The sequence below is a fragment of the Cucurbita pepo genome, chromosome 15 (genome assembly GCF_057944985.1).
Source record: "Cucurbita pepo subsp. pepo isolate OVF chromosome 15, ASM5794498v1, whole genome shotgun sequence".
NCBI classification, from domain to species: Eukaryota; Viridiplantae; Streptophyta; class Magnoliopsida; order Cucurbitales; family Cucurbitaceae; genus Cucurbita; species Cucurbita pepo.
In genome coordinates, this window is record NC_141812.1 from 10523100 (window position 1) to 10543681 (window position 20582).

Sequence of the window (20582 nt, forward strand, 5' to 3'; positions counted from 1 at the left end):
TAGCTTTCTTGACTTTATCTCTCTTTGAAGGAACGCAATGTTGTTGTTGAAATTTCTGATCCTATGATTCAGAAATATAATTAAAATATCTGTCAAATTTAACTTCAAATCTTAGAGGATCTGAATCAATCTCAAGAATACATAATTTATACAATTGATTATATTGAAATTTGTTGCTCAAGAATACATAATTTATACAATTGATTATATTAAAATTTGTTGCAAGTATCATGCACAAATGTGCTTCTATTCACTTCTGCCTTAGCTAACATGGAGGGGTTGAAAATGGATAGCAAAAGAAGGGTAAAAGCACCCAGAAATGGGAGGGATGAAGACGTGTTCTTCATCTTTGGAAATAATCATATTTAGACATAGTAGAAATTTATAGTTGGAAAACTAATGAATTTTCGACCCTTTTTTGGAAATGAGTTCAGGTACATTTAATTAGGAAATTAGTTCATGCACATTTAATTAGGAATTCTTAGGTATATCAATTCATAAAGTCAAATAAGAATCTTAATAAAATAAAGATCGATGTTTATATTTTTCTTTTATCCTTAAATTTTTTTTTTAATTAAATAATATTTTTTATTTAGTTCAACACGAGCTAGGCTTTTTCTAGCATTTTAAAAAAACTATACAAAATCATATAATTAATATAGTTTTATTATCATTTATATTGAAAAGAGGAATAAGATAGCAAAAGATAAATTTACTAGAAAAAAAATTATCAAAGAAGAAAATTTCATTGTAATAAAGTAATTACCTTACAAATATTAAGAAAAAACAATGATCTTAAATATTGGCCACAAAAGTGTCTTCCATGGTATGAAAGTAATTAAATTTGATTTTCTAATTTGTTTTGAAATTAAACTTATTTACCTAAATTTCTATCATACATTTGATAAATATTTAAAACAAAGAAAAATGAAAAGTTATTTCATTAAAAATAAAGTCCATTTCTATAGGGTACATTTGTTTCGGGCAACCAATCAGTCCCATTGATACAGTAAAATTGTTTCGGGCAACCAACCAATCATTGTTTCGGGCAACCAATTAACTCTATGTGTTGTGTCAGCACCCGGACCTCTATTGTTGTACTCAGCATAAAAGAGGTTGTTCACTGGTACCCCTGGCCACAATATCCGTCCCTGTGCAATCACGTTGTCATCCAAAAATGATTCTATGAACACAACTGTCGAATATTGTTTCCATGGCCGACCAAGATAGATTTTAACTAAAGTCTTACTGGAAGCTATCTTTGGAGAAACTATGATAGTACTGTTCTGAAAAGAGAAGCCGCTTTGGATCGTTGATTGTTCCTAGGACTGTGCAGAGATTGTAGTTTCATTGCTCCGTAACCGAGCATATATGTTACAGTCATGGAACATAGCAAGTCCATCTCCAAAATGAAGTCTATGGTTCCGTAGATGTTACAGTCTTGGAGGTCATGCTCATAAGTTTTCTATTTACGATTAAAATAAATGAGAGTAAAGAAGAAGAGATAGAACGACACCGGACCTTAAGAAAACAATAGAATATGATCGGTTTGTCCCGTCAAACATAAACTCCGGTGAGACAGAACACCCTTCCTTCAATAGTGCAACGCCATGGAAGAGAGGACTAACGAGCCAGGGAACACCTTGATCCACACAAGCAATTACCACCAAAATGGTGTTGCAGCTTTGCCATCCTGAGGATGAATTGGTTGCAAGAACAACTTTATATGCGCAGGTTTGAACCTTAGTAGGTACAGAGGGAGGTGGAAGGGTATCGGAAAAAGAATTGAGTGGGGGAAGGGGGCACAATGGTAATTTCCATCATTCTTTTTTTCATTTTCTTTCTTTTTTTTTTTTAATCTATAATGACCGAGAGAGCACAATGGGCAGAATGGTAATTTAATTTTTTTTTCTATTAAAGTTCGGGTTAATAGAGAAAACAAACGCACATAGTAAATACTTAAGCAGACAAATTTATTATAAATAAGAATTAAGGGATACATGCAATGTCACGATTACATTTCATAAGATTAGACGTTGCTAAAATGAGATACAATAAGTTCTCTGAAGTGTTGTAACGAGACTGCCACTCAGGTGGTATAGGTTCACCTTCATAAAAGTCAACGCATTCACTTAAATAGCTATCAATATTGATTGTTGGCAAACTATACGCGTCCATTCCCGTTTGAGTAAGTAGTATATGCATTGTTTCTTGCAAATCATCATTTCCATTTTCAAAATCTTCCAAACACCCATCGTACATTTCTTTTGTTTCACCATTTAGCTTTCCTGACTTTATCTCTCTTTGAAGGAATGCAATGTTGTCCTTGAAATTACTTATACTATGATTCACAAATATAATTAAAATACCTGTCAAACTTGACTTCAAATCTTCACGAGGATCCGAATCGATCTCAGGAATGCATAACTTATACAATTGATTATATTGAAATCTGTTGCAAGTATCATGCGCAAACGTGCTTCTATTCACTTCTGCCTTATCTAACATGGAGGAATTGAAAATGGATAGCAAAAGAAGGGTAAAAGCACCCAGAAATGGGAGGGAAGAAGACGTGTTCTTCATCTTTGACAATAATCATACTTAGACATAGTAGAAATTTATAGTGGAAAACTAATGAATTCCTCAGCCATTTTTGGAAATTAATTCATATACCTTTAATTATGTAAGGACCGAGATCCTCCGTAGATATTGCCAAGATCCTCCGTAGATATTGTCATCTTTGGGCTTTCTCTTACGGACTTTGGGCTTTCTCTTACGGACACCTTTAATTATGTAAGGACCCACTAGATCCTCCACTAGTAGATATTGTCATCTTTGGGCTTTCCTTTACGGACTTCCCCTCAAGGCTTTAAAACGCGTCTACTCTTCGGGGCCCAGCGTCCTCGCTGGCACTCGTTCCTTTATCGAATGTGAGACCGCCCCAAATCCACCCCGCTGACACTCGTTCCTTTATCGAATGTGAGACCGCCCCAAATCCACCCCGCTGACACTCGTTCCTTTATCGAATGTGAGACCGCCCCAAATCCACCCCCTTTAGGGTCCAGCGTCCTCGCTGGCACTCGTTCCTTTATCGAATGTGAGACCGCCCCCAAATCCACCCTCTTTAGGGTCCAGCGTCCTTACTGGCACACCGCCTCGTGTCTACCCCCCTTTCGGGGAACAGCGAGAAGGCCAGCACATCGTTCGGTGACTGGCTCTGATACCATTTGTAACGACCCATATCCACCGCTAGCAGATATTGTCCTCTTTGGACTTTCCCTTACGGACTTCCCCTCAAAGCTTTAAAACGCGTCTACTAGGAGAAGGTTTCCACACCCTTATAAAGGGTGATTTGTTCTCCTCCCCAACCAATGTGGGACATCACAAATTAGGAAATTAGTTCATGCACATTTAATTAGGAATTGGTGTGCATGTCAAAACTTAATAAAATAAGTAATCGACCATTATTATTTTCCATATATAATATTTTTTATTTGACCTTCCGTCCAACGTGAGCTATGTTTTTTTTAAGCATACATAAAACTCCTAAATATTGCCCACAAAACTATCTTTCATGGTATGAACACATGGTAATATTATTAACAACCACTACCAAATTTTTTTAGAAGTTAATAATTATGTATAGTTAACATGGTAATATTATTAAGACCTCCAAGAAAAGTATGAAAAAAAAAAGGTTCGAATGGTATGATCCCTCCGTCACCCCAGAATGAAAGGGACGATCTCATAGTTCTTGGTCTGTGAAGATACGTTGTTAGGTTCTCCGTTTTATTTTTCCATTGAGGCCGAACCTAAACCTGTGCTCGAGAGATAGCTGTCCATATACTGATAAGGGATGTAAGGATTCTCGAGAAGAGAGGAGCTGAGGTGGTCCTCCCGGACCAACCGAATCCCATGAGTGAAGTACCAATTAATTTACTTTTTTATTCGTATATATTCCCCACAATTAATATATTAATTATGTATTTGAAGTGAATATCTCATCAAAATTAATTATTTGAGAAACAAAAGAATATTAAAATTAGTTCTTCCTTTCATGAAAATATATTAAATTTGATTTTCTAATTTGTTTTGAAATTAACTATTTGTATTTTAATAATTAGGTCTTTTTCTCAATTTAACTCAATCGAATTTTTAATTTAATTTCTTATATGTTAAATTTTTGGTCATCACAACTTAAAAAAAAAAAAAAAAAGTAAGACAATTTCATTAGGAATAAAGTCCAATTTTAAATGGTACACGTGTTTCAGACAACTAATCAATTCCTAAAATTTATATCTTTCGTTTACATAAAAACCTGGTCACTTAACTCGGTGTGTTGTGTCAGCACCAAGACCTCGATTATTGAATTCAGCATAAAAGAGGTTGTTTACCCGTACCCATGACCATAATATCCATCCTTGTGGTTGCACGTTAATCCAAAAACGACTACCGTGTTAGCCACGGCAAAAGAGAGTAGAACCACCAATGTGGTGAAACTAAATTGACAATTATGGTGAATATTTAAGCTGATTTTGTTTTTTTAGAATACTATAAAGGTAATTTGTTTATTACAATGAAATTTTGTCAATTGATAATTTAAATTTAAATGGGCAGAATGGTAATTTAATTTAGTTCGGGTTAATATAGAAAACAAACGCACATAGTAAATACTTAAGTAGACAAATTTATTATAAATAAGAATTAAGGGATACATGCAATGTCACGATTACATTTCATGAGATTAGACGTTACCCCAATAAGAGTCAATAAGTTCCATGAAATATTGTAGCGAGACTGCCACTCGGGTGGTATAGGGTCACCTTCATAAAAATCGACGCATTCACTTACATAGTTAGGAATATTGATTGTTGGCAAATTATATGCGTCTATCCCCGTTTGGGTAAGTAGTATATGCATTGTTTCTTGCAAATCACCATTTCCTCTTTCAAAATCTTCCAAACACCCATTATACATCACTTTTGTTTCACCATTTAACTTTCCCGACTTTATCTCTCTTTGAAGGAACGCAATGTTGTCGTTGAAATTACTGATGCTATGATTCACAAATATAATTAAAATACCTGTCAAATTTGACTTCAAATCTTCACGAGGATCTGAATCAATCTCAGGAATGCACAACTTATACAATTGCTCAATTTGAAATTTGTTGCAAGTATCATGTACAAAAGTGCTTCTAGTCTCTTCGACCTTGGCTGACATGGAAGGGTTGAAAATGGATAGTAAAAGAAGGGTAAAAGCACCCAGAAATGTGAGGGAAGAAGACGTGTTCTTCATCTTTGGCAATAATCCTATTTAGACACAGTAGAAATTTATAGTGCAAAACTAATGAATTTCCCAACTTGTTTTGGAAATTAGTTCATGTACATTTAATTAGGAAATTAGTTCGGGCACATTTAATTAGGAATGGATGTATATAACAATTCATAAGGTCAAATAGGAATCTTAAGGTAAAAGGTAAGTCTTAAATATTTTTTTAATTAAATAATATTTTTTATTTAACCTTTTCATTAAACCTGAGATGTGCTCATTAAAAAAAATAAAGTTCTCTACAATAAAACTTTTACATGCATATGGATATTTATCAATGTTGATGAGGCAATTTCATTAAGAATAAAGTCCACTTGTATAGGGTACATTTGTTTCGGGCAACCAATAAGTCCCATTAATAAAGTTCTCTACCGTAAAACTTTTAGCTAATTGTCTATTGATTACATGAAAACCTGGCCAATTAACTCGGTGTGTTGTGTTAGCACCAGGACCTCTATTGTTGTACTCAGCATAAAAGAGGTTGTTTACTGGTACCCCTGGCCACAACATCCATCCCTGTGGTTGCACGTTGTCATCCAAAAATGACTCCATGAACACAACTGTTGAATATGGTTTCCATGGCCGACCAAGATAGATTTTAACTAAGGCCTTACAGGAAGCTATCTCCGGAGAAACTGTGACTGTACAGTTCTGAAAGGAGAAGCCACTTTGGGTCCATTGTTTCTTGGACTGTGCAGTGACTGTAGAGTCATTGCTCGGTAACCGAGCATATACGTTACAGTCTTGGAACATAGCAAGTCCATTGCCAAAAATAAAATCCACCGTTCCATAGATGTCGCACCCCTTAAAGAATTGATATTCTCCCTTCGAATATAGGGTGTCTTGAAAACTCAGGAATCTGCATTTGTAATAAACCGTGTATTTGGCATCGTCAAGAACAGCAACTGCTTGGCCGTCTTGATGGTCTGCAGAATTCTCGAAACTCAAATGTTGGGCCATAAAGTTGTTACCTTTGACCACTGCATCAAATAAGAATAAAGAAATTAGTAAGGATTCAAACAATATTATTCTACATACGATTCTCCAAAAGAAAGCCTAATTCAAAAGGAGAAAATAATTGTCATATGGATTCAAGTTTTTTAGCTAAATATTAACACCTTACCCCATTTTATCAGAGGTAAGATTTATTTTGCTCAAACAAATTATTTCATAAAAATAAAGAATAAGAGTAATTACCCATGGTTGCGGATTCAGAGGTTCTGAATCCACCGGCATTACTTCTATTGTCGACGATAATGGTTGTAAACTCATTCTCGCCAATCAAAGCAATGAACTTCTTGGCTGATGCAATTTCAAGATGTTCATGGTAAATGCCAGGAGATACACGAATGTAAAATCGTGTATTGGAGTTGTTTGGAGCGGCTGCAATTGCATCAGTAATGCTTTTGAAGTTTCCCGTTCCGTCTAATGCTACTGTTGCATTAAAATGGGTGGAATCAACAACAGCCAGAAAGTTGAGAAAGCATAAAAAGAAACATGAAATCAGCTGGAAAAACGCCATCTTTGAAGTTAAGATGAAGAGGAAACAAGAGCAAGAACAAACAAGAACTGTGTAAAGTAAAAGAACAAGCAAGAGGATGTGGTTATCAGATCAAGCAAGAGGATGTGATTTTCACAGCTTCATGGTGGTCATTTTATAGAGGGAATTAGCATGAGTTCTTCAAAGTTTTTTTAATTTAAAAATGGACTAAGTTTATTTGAATGAACAAGGATCATAATTAAAACAGAACATAATATTCCAGATACAGCATCGTTAATGAAGAACTGCAGGGATCATTATCAAATAAATGGCAGAATATTCTAAATCCACACTATTCTCTCATACTCTAAATACCCAAAAGTTCATAAGGGGATTGTTCATCTATTCACTCTCATCTCCATTTTTAGCTTCGGAGGTTTTATTTATTTCCCTTTTCGAACTTCATGGTTTTCTATCACTATCTAATGTCTTCTTTTATGGGACTCTCATCACATTCATATAATTCTCAGACAGGTTTTGTTTATTTTCATTTTCTTTCTCTTCACCGTTTTCTATATCTTCTAATTAACATGAAACTAAAAGTTCATCTTCATAGCTCTCCTAACTCTCAATGCCTTTTACTTAGTAACAAGATAACCTCTCAATCCAAATTAACTAGAAATAGGTTTGTGGCCTTCGATTTTATCATAATTGTCACAGTCAAAATCCATGTGCTACTGTTTCATTAATTTTGAATGTTAAAAAGAAACAATTACTATATTTTGAATCCACATCCAACATGCAGTCACATTGTGACAATCTCATTGAATTTTTTTATAACTTTTAGTGTTTGAGAAATTAATCGTAGGAGAAAAAATTGGAGTTCATGCTCATAAGTCTTCTACTTACAATTAAAATAAATGAGAGTAAAGAAGAAGAGATAGAACGACACTGGACCTTAAGAAAACGACGGAATACGAACGGTTATCACGTCGGACATAATCTCCGGTGAGACAAAAACCCCCTTCCTTCAATAGTGCAACGCCTTGATACACACGAGCGATTACCACCAAAACGGTGTCGTAGCTCTGCCGGCCAAGAGGATGAACTGGTTGCTAGAACAACTCTAATGTGCTCAGATTCGAACCTAAGTAGGTCCAGAGGGAGGTGGAATGGCATCGGAGAAAGAATGAACGGGGGAGATGACGGAAATATTTAGGGTTTCTCGGCGGCGGCGGGAGAGGGAACGATTGAAAAAACGTCGGGTAATGGATATATATACTATGGATCCGGTAAACCGACCCGAAGTCCGCGTATCCATGTTTTGCGCTTCCCGCAACGCGTCACCTCCCTAAGTCGACACGTGTCACGCATTATAATGGGAATTGAAAATTAGGTAAAGATTCAATATTACAAGGATTTTGACCATGAACTAACCTATGGATAAACATTCCATCGAATTGAAAAACAATGAGTAGCTTTGAAAGCCTATATAAGCATATTATCCTTGTTGCTTGCTTTCTCACTTCTCACCGCTCTCATTGAAAAACAATGGCTTTTTATGTCGGTCTTCTCTTCTTTCTCGTCTCTTCCGCCGCTGCTGCTTGTGATCGTTGTGTTCATCAATCCAAATCTGCTTATTATTACGATGATACACCTATTCAACGTAAAGATTCGTTATTTATTGTGTTTTTCCATTGTTTCATCCATTGTTAACTTAGAACATTTGATTTTAACGCGCAGATGGGGCGTGTGGATATGGCCCTTTGGCATTTGAATTGTCCAATGGGTATGTCGCTGGCGTTGTGCCTTCCCTTTATAGACAAGGAGCTGGATGTGGCGCCTGTTTCCAGGTACATGTTAGGAATCACGACTCTTTACAATGGTATGATATTGTCCACTTTGAGCTTAAGCTCTTGTGGCTTTGCTTTGGGCTTCCACAAAGGGTCTCGTACCAATGGAGATGTATTCTTTTACTTATAAACACATTATCATTCTCTATATTAGCCAACGTCAGACTTCTTTGCTAACTGGGTGTGTTGATTTTAAAGGTAAGGTGCAAGAACAAGAGATTTTGCAGCTCTGTTGGAACTAAAGTGGTTGCTACCGATCAAAACTACGATAACAGATATGATTTTGTTCTTAGTAAGAAAGGGTACTCCGCAATGGCTTTAAAGAATAAGACGAAAGAACTTTTGAATCTTGGAACAATCGACGTGGAATATAAAAGGTGACCATTTATCCTAAATCCTTATCTTAAGAATAAGAAGCTCTGATACCATGTTAAGAATGAGAAACATGTTCTGATACCATGGTAAGAATAAAAAAAACATGCTCTGATATCATGTTAAGAATAAGAAACATGTTCTGACACCATGTTAAGAATAAGAAACATGCTCTGACACCATGTTAAGAATGATTGATACGATGTTAAGAATGAGAAACATAAGTGGGACTTTCGATCCCACGGTGGACTTTCAATTCCACTTATGTTTCTCATTCTTAGCGTCGTATCAGTCATTTTTAACATGGTGTCAGAGCATGTTTCTTATTCTCAACACTTTAGTGGATGTTTTCTCATTTGGGTGAGTTTGATGTTGCAAACAGGATACCTTGCACGTACAAAAACAAGAATTTGATGGTACGAGTAGAGGAATGGAGCCAAAAGCCATACTACTTGGCACTTAAGTTGGTATACCAAGGTGGGCAGACAGAAATAAAGGGCATAGAAATAGCTGAGGTTGGCTCTGATAATTGGGAATCCATGAAGAGAAACTATGGTGCCATTTGGGATACCAACAAGGTTCTTGAGGGAGCATTGCAGTTGAAAATAGTTGTAGCTTCAAGGTACAACAATGAGAACATATATTGGGCAACCTACGACCTTCCCGATGATTGGAAGAATGGAGAGATGTACGATACTGGAGTTCAAATCGATGATATTGTCAACGAAAAATGTCCACCAAAGCAATGTGGTGATTTGCCATGGAAGTAATGCCCAAACATTATTGTGATTTAGTTTCTTCTTATAATGTATCCAATAACTTTATGAACTCATTAGAGTTCCATTATCAAATAAAATGATACAATACTTAAAATTATTATTATAATATAATGTTTATAGACGTATGATCTGATATTTCTGAATTTTTCTACGCATGTTTAAGTGAGGATATTCTGGATACGAAATTAGCGTTTCTTTCATGGAGTCACTATTGATAATGGTAGTTCAGCTATCAAATTGGCTATTTAAAAGTCTAAGTTATTTGGAGATAAGTACGTTAAATTAAAAAAAAAAAAAAAAAAAAAAAAAAAAAACGGTGGTGTTTCTACACTTAAAAGTCACTCTTTCGTTCTTATTCAAAAGCTGTATAATGAAATCCAACTAAGTGTCATCAATTTGCTTCGAGTGTTAAACCTTGAGCAGGAAACTAGTTCTTCTTACCTCTCTTGATCATAAATCGAAAACGAATAGATTAAAGAGTTTTAGTATTTGTGTATTAGAAATTCACACCAAAAGGTTCCTAATTTCAACTCATTACAATTTTCATATCAAATTCATTTTTATCAATTATATTATACTCTGATGGGTAAACATGTAATTGTTCAAGTTCACCGCTAGCTGTTATACATCGTCGTCGACCTCATGATAGATCTCACAATCCGCCCTGGTGTTTTGATATCATTTGTAACAGCTCAACCCTACCGCTAACAAATATTGTCTGCTTTGACCCGTTACATATCATTACTAGTCTCACGATTTTAAAATATATCTTGCAAGGAGAGGATTCCACGCCCTCACAAGGGTGAGGTAACATTGGAGATATTGAATGTATATGATCAAGTGAAGAGTTGGTCTTATCATGAAAAAACGTCATCAAAAGAGATAGAGTCAACGAAGCAAATGAACCAATGCTTTGTGAGCTGTAGGATTTCATGGCCACTAAGTTTGACCACCGACGATTGCCTCTTGATTTTCTTCAAACAATTCATTATAAAAGTATTTTGATTGTTGTCAAAAACAGATGGCAAACGCAAATAAAATAAAGCAAGCAATCAATATATCAAGTTTTTTCCAGGACTATGCTCGATAATTACACGACAACGGTTTAAACTCGACAAAAGTTGCAACGATACACAGCTAATAGATATTGTTCTTTTTGAACGTTCTCTTTCGGACTTCCTCTCAAAGTTATTTTAAACGCGTCTGTTAGAGAGATATTTCTACACTCTTATAAATCATGTTTGGTTCTCGGATCTCACATTTCATCCCCTCTTCGGGGCTGACACTCGTTTCCTACTCCAATCGACGTGGGACCTCCCAATCCATTCCCTTCAGAACCCAACGTCCTTGTTGGCAAATCACTCGGTTTCTGGCTCTAATACCATTTGTAACGGTCCAAGTGCACCACTAACAGATATTGTCCTCTTTGAACTTTCTCTTTTGTACTTTCACTCGAGGTTTTTAAAACGGGAAAGATTTCTACTCTCTCATAAAAAATGTTTCGTTCTCCTCCCCAATTAACGTGAAATCTCACAAAAGTGATTTTAATTATTTCAAAATCACTCTCGAACATAATCTTAAATATAATACTAACGAATGAGCCACGGTTTTCATGATTATCCAAATTAACCATTCAAATCGAAGAATTCAAGAATGTTTCCAAAAGTCCAAGTGAAACCCACCATTTTTCTAAAACTAATGTTATAACTTAAAAGGTCCTATAAAAGCAATCATCCATCATACTTCATAACCCACAACAAAAAACACATACCCAAAACAAAATGGTTTGGCTTCTTGGCTTACTCTTTCTACTTCTTGCTTCTTATGCTAATGCTTGTGATCGCTGCATCCATCAGTCCACAGCGGCCTACTACTCAGCCAATTCACCTACTTCAAGTAAATCATTAACTTCTTTTTCCAATGACTTCTTCTTCTTATTTCATTGAGCGTCTTTGATTTGGTGTGTGCAGATGGGTGGGGAGCATGTAGGTATGGCTTTTGGGCTATGGAAATCTCCCAAGACTTCTACGCCGCCGCTATGCCATCCATTTATCGACAAGGAGCTACATGCGGTGCCTGTTATAAAGTACGTATGGTTAAAATATCATCATTAGCTCAACAGGGTCAAGCTCAATAATTGTACGAGCCCCTTATATATTTATTTTTAAAAAATAAAAAAAGATCGAGAAATTTTAGGAATAAATTGTCTAGCATAGTAGTACTCTACAATGTGTGCGAGTGTTTTCCATATAAAGTTGTGTTCGATGTGCTTAGTAAATATGAACGATGTTTATAGGTGAGATGCAAGGATAGAAGATTGTGCACAGCAAAAGGAACCAAAGTGGTTTTGACAGATCAAAATCAAGACAACAGGACAGGTTTTGTTCTTAGTAAGAAAGGCTTCTCAGCCATGGCTCGAAAGGGTAACATCCAAAAGCTTTTAAACCTCACGAGCATCGATGTAGAATACAAGAGGTCTGTCTTCCTTTTTTTGTTTTCTTTTGTTGTTCTCTCTACTTTTTAGCATTATAAATCCATTTTTGTTGGGTTCAATCTTAACTTGCAGGATACCATGTGACTACAAAAATAAAAATTTGACCATTTTTATTCAAGATTGGAGCAAAGTACCATACTACTTTTCCATTAAGTTCTTGTATCAAGGTGGTCAGACACAAATTCTCGCTGTTAAGATCGCTCAGGTAACCTAAAAAATTGATAAAATCTAACGGCCTACGCCCATTGCTAGCGGATATTGTCGTGTTTGAGCTTTCCCTCAACGTTTTTAGGTTTTTAAAACGTGTTTGTTGTGCTTCGTTCTCCTCCCTAACCGATGTGGAATCTCACAATCCACCACCCTTCGGGGCGAGTGTCCTTGCTAGCACTTGTTCCTTTCTTCAATCGATGTGGGACCCCACCAAATTCACCCCCCTTCGAGACCCATTATACTTGCTGGCACACCGCCTCGTGTCTACCCCCTTCGGAGCTCAGCCTCCTCGCTGGCAACGATGTGGAACCCCATCAAATCCATCCCTTCAGGGTCCAGTGTACGTACTAGCACACTGCCTTGTGTTTACCCCTTCGGAGCTCAGCCTCCTTGCTGGCACATCATGTGGTGTTTGGCTCTGATACAATTTGTAACAGTCCATGTCCATCGCTAGTAGATATTGTCCTATTTGGACTTTCCCTCAAGGTTTTTAAAAAGCGTCCGCCAAGGAGAGGTTTCCACATCCTTATAAAGGGTGTTTCGTTCTCCTCCCCAACCGATGTGGGGTCTCACGTAAAATAATTAAAACATACCTAAGCTACCAGTTTTCGGTGACTGGATAGAGTGAGATCTCACATTGATCGAAGAGGAGAACAAAATATTCTTCATAAATGTGTGAAAACCTCTTGCTACCAACGTTTTAAAAATTTTAGGGAAAAATCCACAAAAGACAATATCTGTTAACGGTGAGTTGTTACATCTAGTTTGAAAATGATGAACCCTAAACGACGTGAGGTTTGATTTTGGTATACATTGAATGTTTGTAGGTTGGTTCATCAAAGTGGGGGTATCTAAATAGGAAATATGGAGCTATTTGGGAGACAAACAAAGTGCCTGAAGGAGCGTTGCAGCTATGGATGAAGATCGTAACTTCAGGGTTCAAAGAGAAGTGGATAATGGCCAACAACATCATTCCTGCTGATTGGAAAAGTGGACTCACTTATGATATGGGAACTCAATTTAATGATATTGCTCAAGAATCTTGCCCTCCATGGGAATGTGGTGATCAACCATGGATTTAAAATAAACCATGTGTTTCTTTTACTCAATAAATATCAATAAAACATTTAAATTTTATGAACGTTTTCTACTCGAACGTTTAATCTCTTGGTCGAAAACTGATTACTGATCAAAGATGAATAGCATGTCTCCTTCTCTCCTACTTCTGGGTGCTTTTACCCTTCTTTTGCTATCTATTTTCAATCCCTCTATGTTCGTCATGGCAAAAGAGAATAGAAGCACCAACAATAACTTTGCTCATGATACTTACAACAGATTTCAATTTGAACAATTGTATAAGTTGTGCATTCCTGAGATTGATTCCGATTCTCGTGAAGATTTGAAGTCAAATTTAACAGGTATTCTAATTATATTCGTTAATCATAGTATCAGCAATTTCAACGATAATATTATGTTCCTTCAAAAAGAGATAAAGTCAGGAAAATTAAATGGTGAAACGAAAGAGATGTTCGTTACTTGTTTGGAAAATTTTGAAAGAGGAACTATTGATTTGCAACAATCAATGCACGAATTGCTAACCGAAACGGGGAAAGACATTTATGGCTTGCCAGCTCTCAGTGTTGCTAGCTATGTAACTGAATGCATGAACGACTTTGAAGGTGTTCCTAAACCACCAGAATGGCAGTCTCGTTACAACACTTCAAATAATTTATTAGAACTCATTTTAGGAGCGTGTAATATGATGAAATGTAATCGTAAGTTGGCATGTATTCCTTACTTATTATTCATGTTCTTGTTCACACTCAATTTGTCCACCTAAATACAATTAACAATTTTCTATTAACACAAATTCAACCAGTTTCATTAGAAATATGAACGGTAAGAATCTAATCTCATAGACCAACCTGAGTTTCTCCAATTAAGCAACCGAAATGAAAGGTGCACTTTGTTGGTACACGTAATAACTTTTATTTCCTATCTTTCTTAGTCATCTTATCTTTAGAACTTCTCTCATTTAAATACAGTCTCGGTTCATTCATGTACCTCTCCTTTACTCGGGTATCACAAAAATATTTTGAGGACACTAGCTTAAGAATTTATATATCAATGATATACTTCATGACCACAAAGTCATTTCTTATCATTGACCCAATTAAAATTACAATATTCTTAAATTTTATATATTTAAGAAAATAATAATAATAAAGTCTCCTATGGTATAAGATAAAGTTGAAGAAGTACAAACCATCTTATGAATCAACGGCTGACATTTGTTTTTCCTAATAATCTATGGTCAACAATGACACACGAATTTTACCATTTCAACTCAATAAATAAAATTTTAAATATTTTTGGTGTTCTTACCAATTCCTTCATAGTAATTCAATTTTATAACAAAATCAAATACATTGGGCACATTTATTAATAGATACCTAAGTTTTGACTATTTCTTCGTCCATATACAATTTTTTTTAAAAAAAAAATTAAATATTTGAGTTCAGCCAATTAAAATATAAATTGTAATTTGGTACCACTTTAAAATTTCCAAGTGCAGTCCAACCATACGAAAGTTTACTTTCGTGCTTCCCCTCAATGTTTTAAAACGTGTCTGCTCGAGGAAGGTTTCTACTTCTCATAAAAAAATGTTTCGTTTCTCTCTCTAACCGATGTGGGATTTCACAGTATTTTCGAGGTTTCGAGAAATTGGGTCTCCAACCGATGTGGGATCTCACAGTATTTTCGAGGTTTCAAGAAATTGGGTCGTGATAAAGCATCCCATGTTTTTGATTTTTCATCAAGGTTTGGTTATTCAAATCCAAAGAGCATTAAAATTATAAAGTCAATTATGGAACACTCATGGGATTTGCCTTATCTTTTTAACCTATAAATATCCATCCTCCTTCATCTCTATCATATCATAGCTACCAATTTCTTCAAAAAATGGCTTGGTTCCTTAGCTTCTTCTTCTTCCTTCTCGTCTCGTCTGCTACTGCTTGTGATCGTTGTATTCATCGATCCAAGGCTACTCATTACTATGGAGATTCACCAACTTCATGTAAAAACATTTCATTTTTATTCCGAGTTCCATTTTATAGATTAAGATTCTCAAAACTTGAATGTTTTTCTCTTGATTTTGTTATGATAATTTGATATAGATGGAGGAGCCTGTGGTTATGGAGATTTGGCATTGGAATTTACCAATGGCTACTTCTCAGCTGCTATCCCTTCTCTTTACAAACAAGGAGCTGGGTGTGGTGCATGTTTTCAGGTACAAATATACGTTTATTCATGGTAGTGTTTATAAACTTAAACGAAATGATTATCAAACAGGATTGTTGAAAATTTGTGTTTTTAATAGGTGAGATGTAAAGACAAAAGATTATGCAATGGAGCAGGGACGAAAGTGGTATTGACTGATCAAAATTATGATACGAGAGCCGATTTTGTTCTTAGTAGAAAAGCTTTTTCGGCCATGGCTTTAAAAGGAAAAGGTCAAGAACTTTTGAACACTGGAATTGTGGACGTAGAATATAAGAGGTGAAGTATATTTTTATAGATAAAATACAAAGTTTATGGATATTTTCATTAACTCAATTAACGAAAACGAGCTCATTCTTTTTCGGAGTTTTTATGATGCAGGATACCTTGCGGATACAAAAACAAAAACTTGGCCGTTCGAGTTGAAGAATCGAGTTATAACCCGAACTATTTAGCCATTAAATTGTTGTACCAAGGTGGCCAAACTGAGATAGTGGCTGTCGAGATAGCTGAGGTAAGCTAAAAAACAATTCAAAATCACTTCAAAACATGTATTTAAACACGGTTTTTTATATAACCCATTAAAAATCACTCTGAAAAATGTTCGAAAACTCAAAGATTTGATTGTTACTATAGGTTGGTTCATACAATTGGGTGAGATTGAGCCGAAGCTATGGAGCTGTGTGGGATACCAATAAAGTACCGAGAGGAGCACTACAAATGAGGATGGTAGTGACTTCAGGTTACGATGGAAAACGGGTGTGGGCAAAATATGTGCTTCCTGTTGATTGGAAAACTGGAGTCATTTACGATACTGGAGTTCAAATAGACGATATTGCCAAAGAAGGTTGCCCGGCATCGGAGTGTGGTGATCGACCATGGAAATAAATGTACCAAATTGAATGAGTTTAATACCCATATTCTTCTATATATATGGGTTGTCTTTAAATTTCTTGATATCATTATTCAATAAGTTTCCTCTAGACACTAGTGAGGAAAAGTGAGGAAAATGTGTGCACTATTACTCCTTTGTGTTCCATTGTACAACAAAGAATTCAATAGAATTCTATTACTAAATAAATGAAATATCTAAACTCATTACTAAATAAATAGAATTCAATTAATTCACCATTTAATCGGGCTCAATAATCCTAGCCCACCGCTAGTTCGGATACCATTTGTAACAGTCCAAGCCCACCGTTAACAAATATTGTCTACTTTAGTCCGCTACGTATCTTCGTTAGCCTTACGATTTTAGAAAAAATTTGTTTCACTCTCCTTGGGGGCCGAACGTCATTACTGGCACACCTCCCAGTGTCTACTTTTGATATCATTTATAACATCTCAGGCTCAAGCCCACTACTAGCTAATATTGTCCGCTTTGACCTGTTACGTAACGCCGTCAACCTCACGATTTTATAACGCGTCTACTAGGAAGAGGTTTCCACACCCTTATAAGAAATGTTTCGTTCCCCTCTCGAACCGATGTGAGATCTCACAATCCACCCCTTTGGGGCCCAGCGTCCTCACTAGCATACCACACGGTACCTAACTCTGATACTATTTGCAACAGCTCAAATCTATCGCTAATAGATATTATCCGCTTTAGCCCGTTACGTATCGCCGTCAGCCTCACAGTTTTAGAACGCGTTTACTAGGGAAAAGTTTCTACACTCTTATATAAAGAATATTTTCTTCCCCTCTCCAACCGATATAGCATGTCACAAATAGTTTACTATTGGACGGGAGAAAGGATAAAAGAGAATCAAACACGTACCATATTAAAATTATTTCATTATTTATTTAATAATCATAGAATTCTACTGAATCCCTTATGATTGGATAGATGAGATATTTTTCTCATGGTTTATATTACATGTATTCATGAGGTTTTGCTTATTTCCATTGGCCATCACCACATTGCCATGGAGGGCAACTCTCTTTGGCAATGTCGTTGATTTGAACACCAGTGTTGAAGATGGCCCCGACACCCCAATTAGCAGGAAGCACAGACTTCGCCCAAACCCATTTCCCATCATATCCTGAAGTGACCACCATTCTCAACTGCAGTGCGCCCTCGGGAACGTTGTCTGTCTCCCAAACAGCGCCATAGCTTCTCTTCATATGGCTCCAATCAGAGGTTCCAACTTGAGCTACGTCCACAGCAATCATGTCTGTTTGGCCACCTTGGTAGAAGAACTTAATAGCCAGCTTGAATGGATTGTAGCTTGATTCTTCCACTCGCACCAACAAATTTCTACCTGGATATTCACATGGAACCCTGCCAAAATATATAACAACAATGTTTACATTTCATAATATATTGTGCGATCCCACATTGGTTGGGGATGAAAACGAAATACCCTTTACAAGAGTGTGGAAACCTCTCACTCTTAGACACGTTTTAAAATTCTTGAGGGGAAGCCTAAAGAGGACAATATCTGCTAGGGTGGGTTTGGGCTGTTAGAATGGTATCAGAGCCGGACAACGGGCGATGTGTCAGCGAGGAGGCTGAGCTTTCAAGGAGGGTGGACATGAAGTAATATGGCCAACAAGGACGCTGGGTCTCGAAGGGAGGTGGATTTGGTGGTTTGTAACAGCCTAGGCCCACCACCAGCAGATATTGTCCTCTTTGGGGTTTCCCTCGAGGTTTTTAAAACGCGTCTGCGGGGGAAAAGTTTTCACACTCTTATAAAGGGTGTTTTGTTTTCCCCAACGGATGTGGGATCTCACAGAGTCCCACATTGATTGGAGAAAGGAACGAGTGCCAACGAGAACGGTGGGCCCTGAAGGGGGTGGATTATGAGAATCCATATCGGTTGGGAGGAGAACAAAACATCATTTATAAGTGTGTTGGAGTGTGGGAGGAGAATGAAACACACTTTATAAGGGTGTGGAAACCTCTCCCTAGCCGTTTTAAAACTTTGAGGGAAAGCCCGAGAGAGAAAGTCCAAATAGGACAATATCTGGTAGCGGTGGGCTTCGGCCGTTACGGTCCCATTCTAAATGACTCTAAATGACGAGATGTTTTAAAAGAAAGAGAAAAGTGGAGGAGTATTTTTTTTTTGTGTGTGATTTAGCCTAAAAGCTCACCTCTTATATTCAACATCAATCACTCCAAGATTCAAAAGATCGGCGCCTTTACCATTGAGAGCCATGGTAAAGAATGCTCTTTGACTAAGAACAAGGTCTGTTGCATTGTCATTATTTTGATCCGTGAGTACCACCTTGGTTCCTACCGTGTTGCAAAGCCTTCTATTTTTGCACCTTACCTACAAATATATATAGTGAAAACACAAGACTATTGTTACCATGTTTTCAAGATAAAAATTAAAATATGTTTACAAAGGGAAGAACAATGGATGTATACTTGATAGCAAGCACCACAACCAGCTCCTTGTTTATAGAGAGAAGGCACAGCAGCTGCAAAGAAGCCATTAGAGAATTGCAACGCCAAGTTGCCATAACCACATGCTCCCCCATCTGTGTCAATCCAATAGTACAAAAGTTATATTTTGACCGTGTTAATCGCAAGCTATGACGTATGTGCATCGTGTGCTGCACCCATCTTTTTCTAACAATGAAGAAAAAAGAGTATAACGGCCTAAGTCCACCGCTAGCCGATATTGTCATTTTTGGGCTTTCCCTTTTGGGCCTGCCCTCAAAGGGGGTTCCATTCTCCTCTCCAACCAACGTGGGATTCTCACAATCCACCCCCTTCAGGGTCCAGCGTCTTCGCTGGTACTTGTTCGTTTCTCCAATCGATGTGTGACCCCCACTAAATCCACCCCCTTCGGGGCCTAGCGTCCTTACTGTCACACCACCTCGTGTTACCCTCCCTCAGGGAACAACCTCAGCCTCCTCACTAGCACATCGTCCGGTGTCTGGCTCTGATACCATTTGTAACAGCCGAAGTCCACCACTACTCGATATTGTCCTCTTTGGGCTTTCTCTTTCGGGCTTCCTCTCAAGGCTTTAAAACACATATATAGGGAAAGGTTTCCACACCCTTATAAAGGGTGTTTCGTTCTCCTCCCTAACCAATGTGGGATTCTCACCGTTTTCCCTTCCAAGCTTCCCTTCAAGGTTTTTAAAACACGTCTACTAGGGAGAGGTTACCACACTCTTATAAAGAATGTTTCGTTCCCCTCTCCAACCGATGTGGGATTTCACAAAGAGTATAAACTGTGGTCGGACGACTAAGTAGACTGCAAAAAATGCTAAACCGAAGGATTTTAGTATATCAAAGAGAAAAGGTAAAATAAAAATGAGAAATCCCTTACATGTAGTAGGTGATTCATAAAGGTGACTAGCTTTAGATTGAAAAACACAACGATCACAAGCGGTAGCAGAAGATATGAAAACGAGAAAGAGAGAGCCAAGAAACCAAGCCATTTTGCAAAGGAAATTGTGTAATGGTTGTTTGATGATGATGATGGAGGAGGATGAGTGTTATATAGGAAGCTCAAGGAGTGGATAAGTATAGTGGGGAATTGCCTAATTAAAACACAAATAAGGCTTGCTTTTTGCGTAGATGGGTTTTGAAAAGTGATGATTTTGAGATTGGATTAGAGTGTGTGAGAGTTAATATTGATCATGAAACACTCCAAATATGGAACTATGTTTGGTGTTTGATGTTTGAAGTAACAATCCGTCTTCTAGAGTCAATGGATTAACTAAAAGTTCTAGGGCGAGTTGATTTGATTTGAACACCACGTCAAACAAAACAACAACCTTTCTACTTTACCACTTGCTTAAAAGCATCCATATTCAAAACTGTTAGT

The 20582-nt window shown here is 36.9% G+C and overlaps 5 protein-coding genes across 5 annotated transcripts; 3 read left to right on the forward strand and 2 right to left on the reverse strand.

Annotated features, from left to right (window-relative positions):
* Window positions 1–5601: 5601 nt before the first annotated feature.
* Window positions 5602–7225, reverse strand: LOC111811749 (putative pectinesterase/pectinesterase inhibitor 7). Its single transcript, XM_023698773.2, has 2 exons — window positions 6529–7225; window positions 5602–6311 (listed from the first exon to the last, which is right to left on the reverse strand). Exons 1-2 carry the CDS (start codon window positions 6851–6853, stop codon window positions 5629–5631), a joined length of 1008 nt encoding a protein of 335 aa, XP_023554541.2. The 5' UTR covers window positions 6854–7225; the 3' UTR covers window positions 5602–5628.
* A 1124-nt stretch (window positions 7226–8349) lies between these two features.
* On the forward strand, window positions 8350–9912 carry LOC111811781 (expansin-like A3). Its single transcript, XM_023698808.2, has 4 exons — window positions 8350–8477; window positions 8555–8664; window positions 8863–9041; window positions 9419–9912. Exons 1-4 carry the CDS (start codon window positions 8363–8365, stop codon window positions 9804–9806), a joined length of 792 nt encoding a protein of 263 aa, XP_023554576.2. The 5' UTR covers window positions 8350–8362; the 3' UTR covers window positions 9807–9912.
* A 1665-nt stretch (window positions 9913–11577) lies between these two features.
* LOC111776424 (expansin-like A2) lies at window positions 11578–13620 on the forward strand. Its single transcript, XM_023655859.2, has 5 exons — window positions 11578–11711; window positions 11786–11901; window positions 12112–12290; window positions 12382–12514; window positions 13347–13620. The coding sequence occupies exons 1-5, from the start codon at window positions 11597–11599 to the stop codon at window positions 13599–13601; spliced, it is 798 nt and encodes a 265-aa protein (XP_023511627.2). The 5' UTR covers window positions 11578–11596; the 3' UTR covers window positions 13602–13620.
* A 1851-nt stretch (window positions 13621–15471) lies between these two features.
* On the forward strand, window positions 15472–16711 carry LOC111811785 (expansin-like A3). The gene is made up of 5 exons (XM_023698813.2): window positions 15472–15595; window positions 15696–15808; window positions 15899–16077; window positions 16180–16312; window positions 16435–16711. The coding sequence occupies exons 1-5, from the start codon at window positions 15481–15483 to the stop codon at window positions 16684–16686; spliced, it is 792 nt and encodes a 263-aa protein (XP_023554581.2). The 5' UTR covers window positions 15472–15480; the 3' UTR covers window positions 16687–16711.
* Window positions 16712–17596: 885 nt separating this feature from the next.
* On the reverse strand, window positions 17597–20211 carry LOC111811796 (expansin-like A2). The gene is made up of 4 exons (XM_023698830.2): window positions 20082–20211; window positions 19169–19281; window positions 18892–19070; window positions 17597–18079 (listed from the first exon to the last, which is right to left on the reverse strand). The coding sequence occupies exons 1-4, from the start codon at window positions 20191–20193 to the stop codon at window positions 17695–17697; spliced, it is 789 nt and encodes a 262-aa protein (XP_023554598.2). The 5' UTR covers window positions 20194–20211; the 3' UTR covers window positions 17597–17694.
* Window positions 20212–20582: the final 371 nt, after the last annotated feature.

Bases quoted from the DNA above. Each gene is read 5' to 3' on its own strand.
- LOC111811749 (XM_023698773.2), bottom strand. From the start codon at position 6,853: ATGGCGTTTTTCCAGCTGATTTCATGTTTCTTTTTATGCTTTCTCAAC. The intron at 6,312-6,528 runs GTAATTACTCTT...TATTTGATGCAG, and splicing joins CTCTGAATCCGCAACCATGG to TGGTCAAAGGTAACAACTTT.
- LOC111811781 (XM_023698808.2), top strand. From the start codon at position 8,363: ATGGCTTTTTATGTCGGTCTTCTCTTCTTTCTCGTCTCTTCCGCCGCT. The intron at 8,478-8,554 runs GTAAAGATTCGT...TTTAACGCGCAG, and splicing joins CGATGATACACCTATTCAAC to ATGGGGCGTGTGGATATGGC. The intron at 8,665-8,862 runs GTACATGTTAGG...TTGATTTTAAAG, and splicing joins GATGTGGCGCCTGTTTCCAG to GTAAGGTGCAAGAACAAGAG.
- LOC111776424 (XM_023655859.2), top strand. From the start codon at position 11,597: ATGGTTTGGCTTCTTGGCTTACTCTTTCTACTTCTTGCTTCTTATGCT. The intron at 12,291-12,381 runs GTCTGTCTTCCT...CTTAACTTGCAG, and splicing joins ATCGATGTAGAATACAAGAG to GATACCATGTGACTACAAAA. The intron at 12,515-13,346 runs GTAACCTAAAAA...GAATGTTTGTAG, and splicing joins TCGCTGTTAAGATCGCTCAG to GTTGGTTCATCAAAGTGGGG.
- LOC111811785 (XM_023698813.2), top strand. From the start codon at position 15,481: ATGGCTTGGTTCCTTAGCTTCTTCTTCTTCCTTCTCGTCTCGTCTGCT. The intron at 15,809-15,898 runs GTACAAATATAC...TGTTTTTAATAG, and splicing joins GGTGTGGTGCATGTTTTCAG to GTGAGATGTAAAGACAAAAG. The intron at 16,078-16,179 runs GTGAAGTATATT...TTTATGATGCAG, and splicing joins GTGGACGTAGAATATAAGAG to GATACCTTGCGGATACAAAA.
- LOC111811796 (XM_023698830.2), bottom strand. From the start codon at position 20,193: ATGGCTTGGTTTCTTGGCTCTCTCTTTCTCGTTTTCATATCTTCTGCT. The intron at 19,071-19,168 runs GTATACATCCAT...ATATATTTGTAG, and splicing joins GTTGTGGTGCTTGCTATCAA to GTAAGGTGCAAAAATAGAAG. The intron at 18,080-18,891 runs GTGAGCTTTTAG...ATATTTTGGCAG, and splicing joins ATTGATGTTGAATATAAGAG to GGTTCCATGTGAATATCCAG.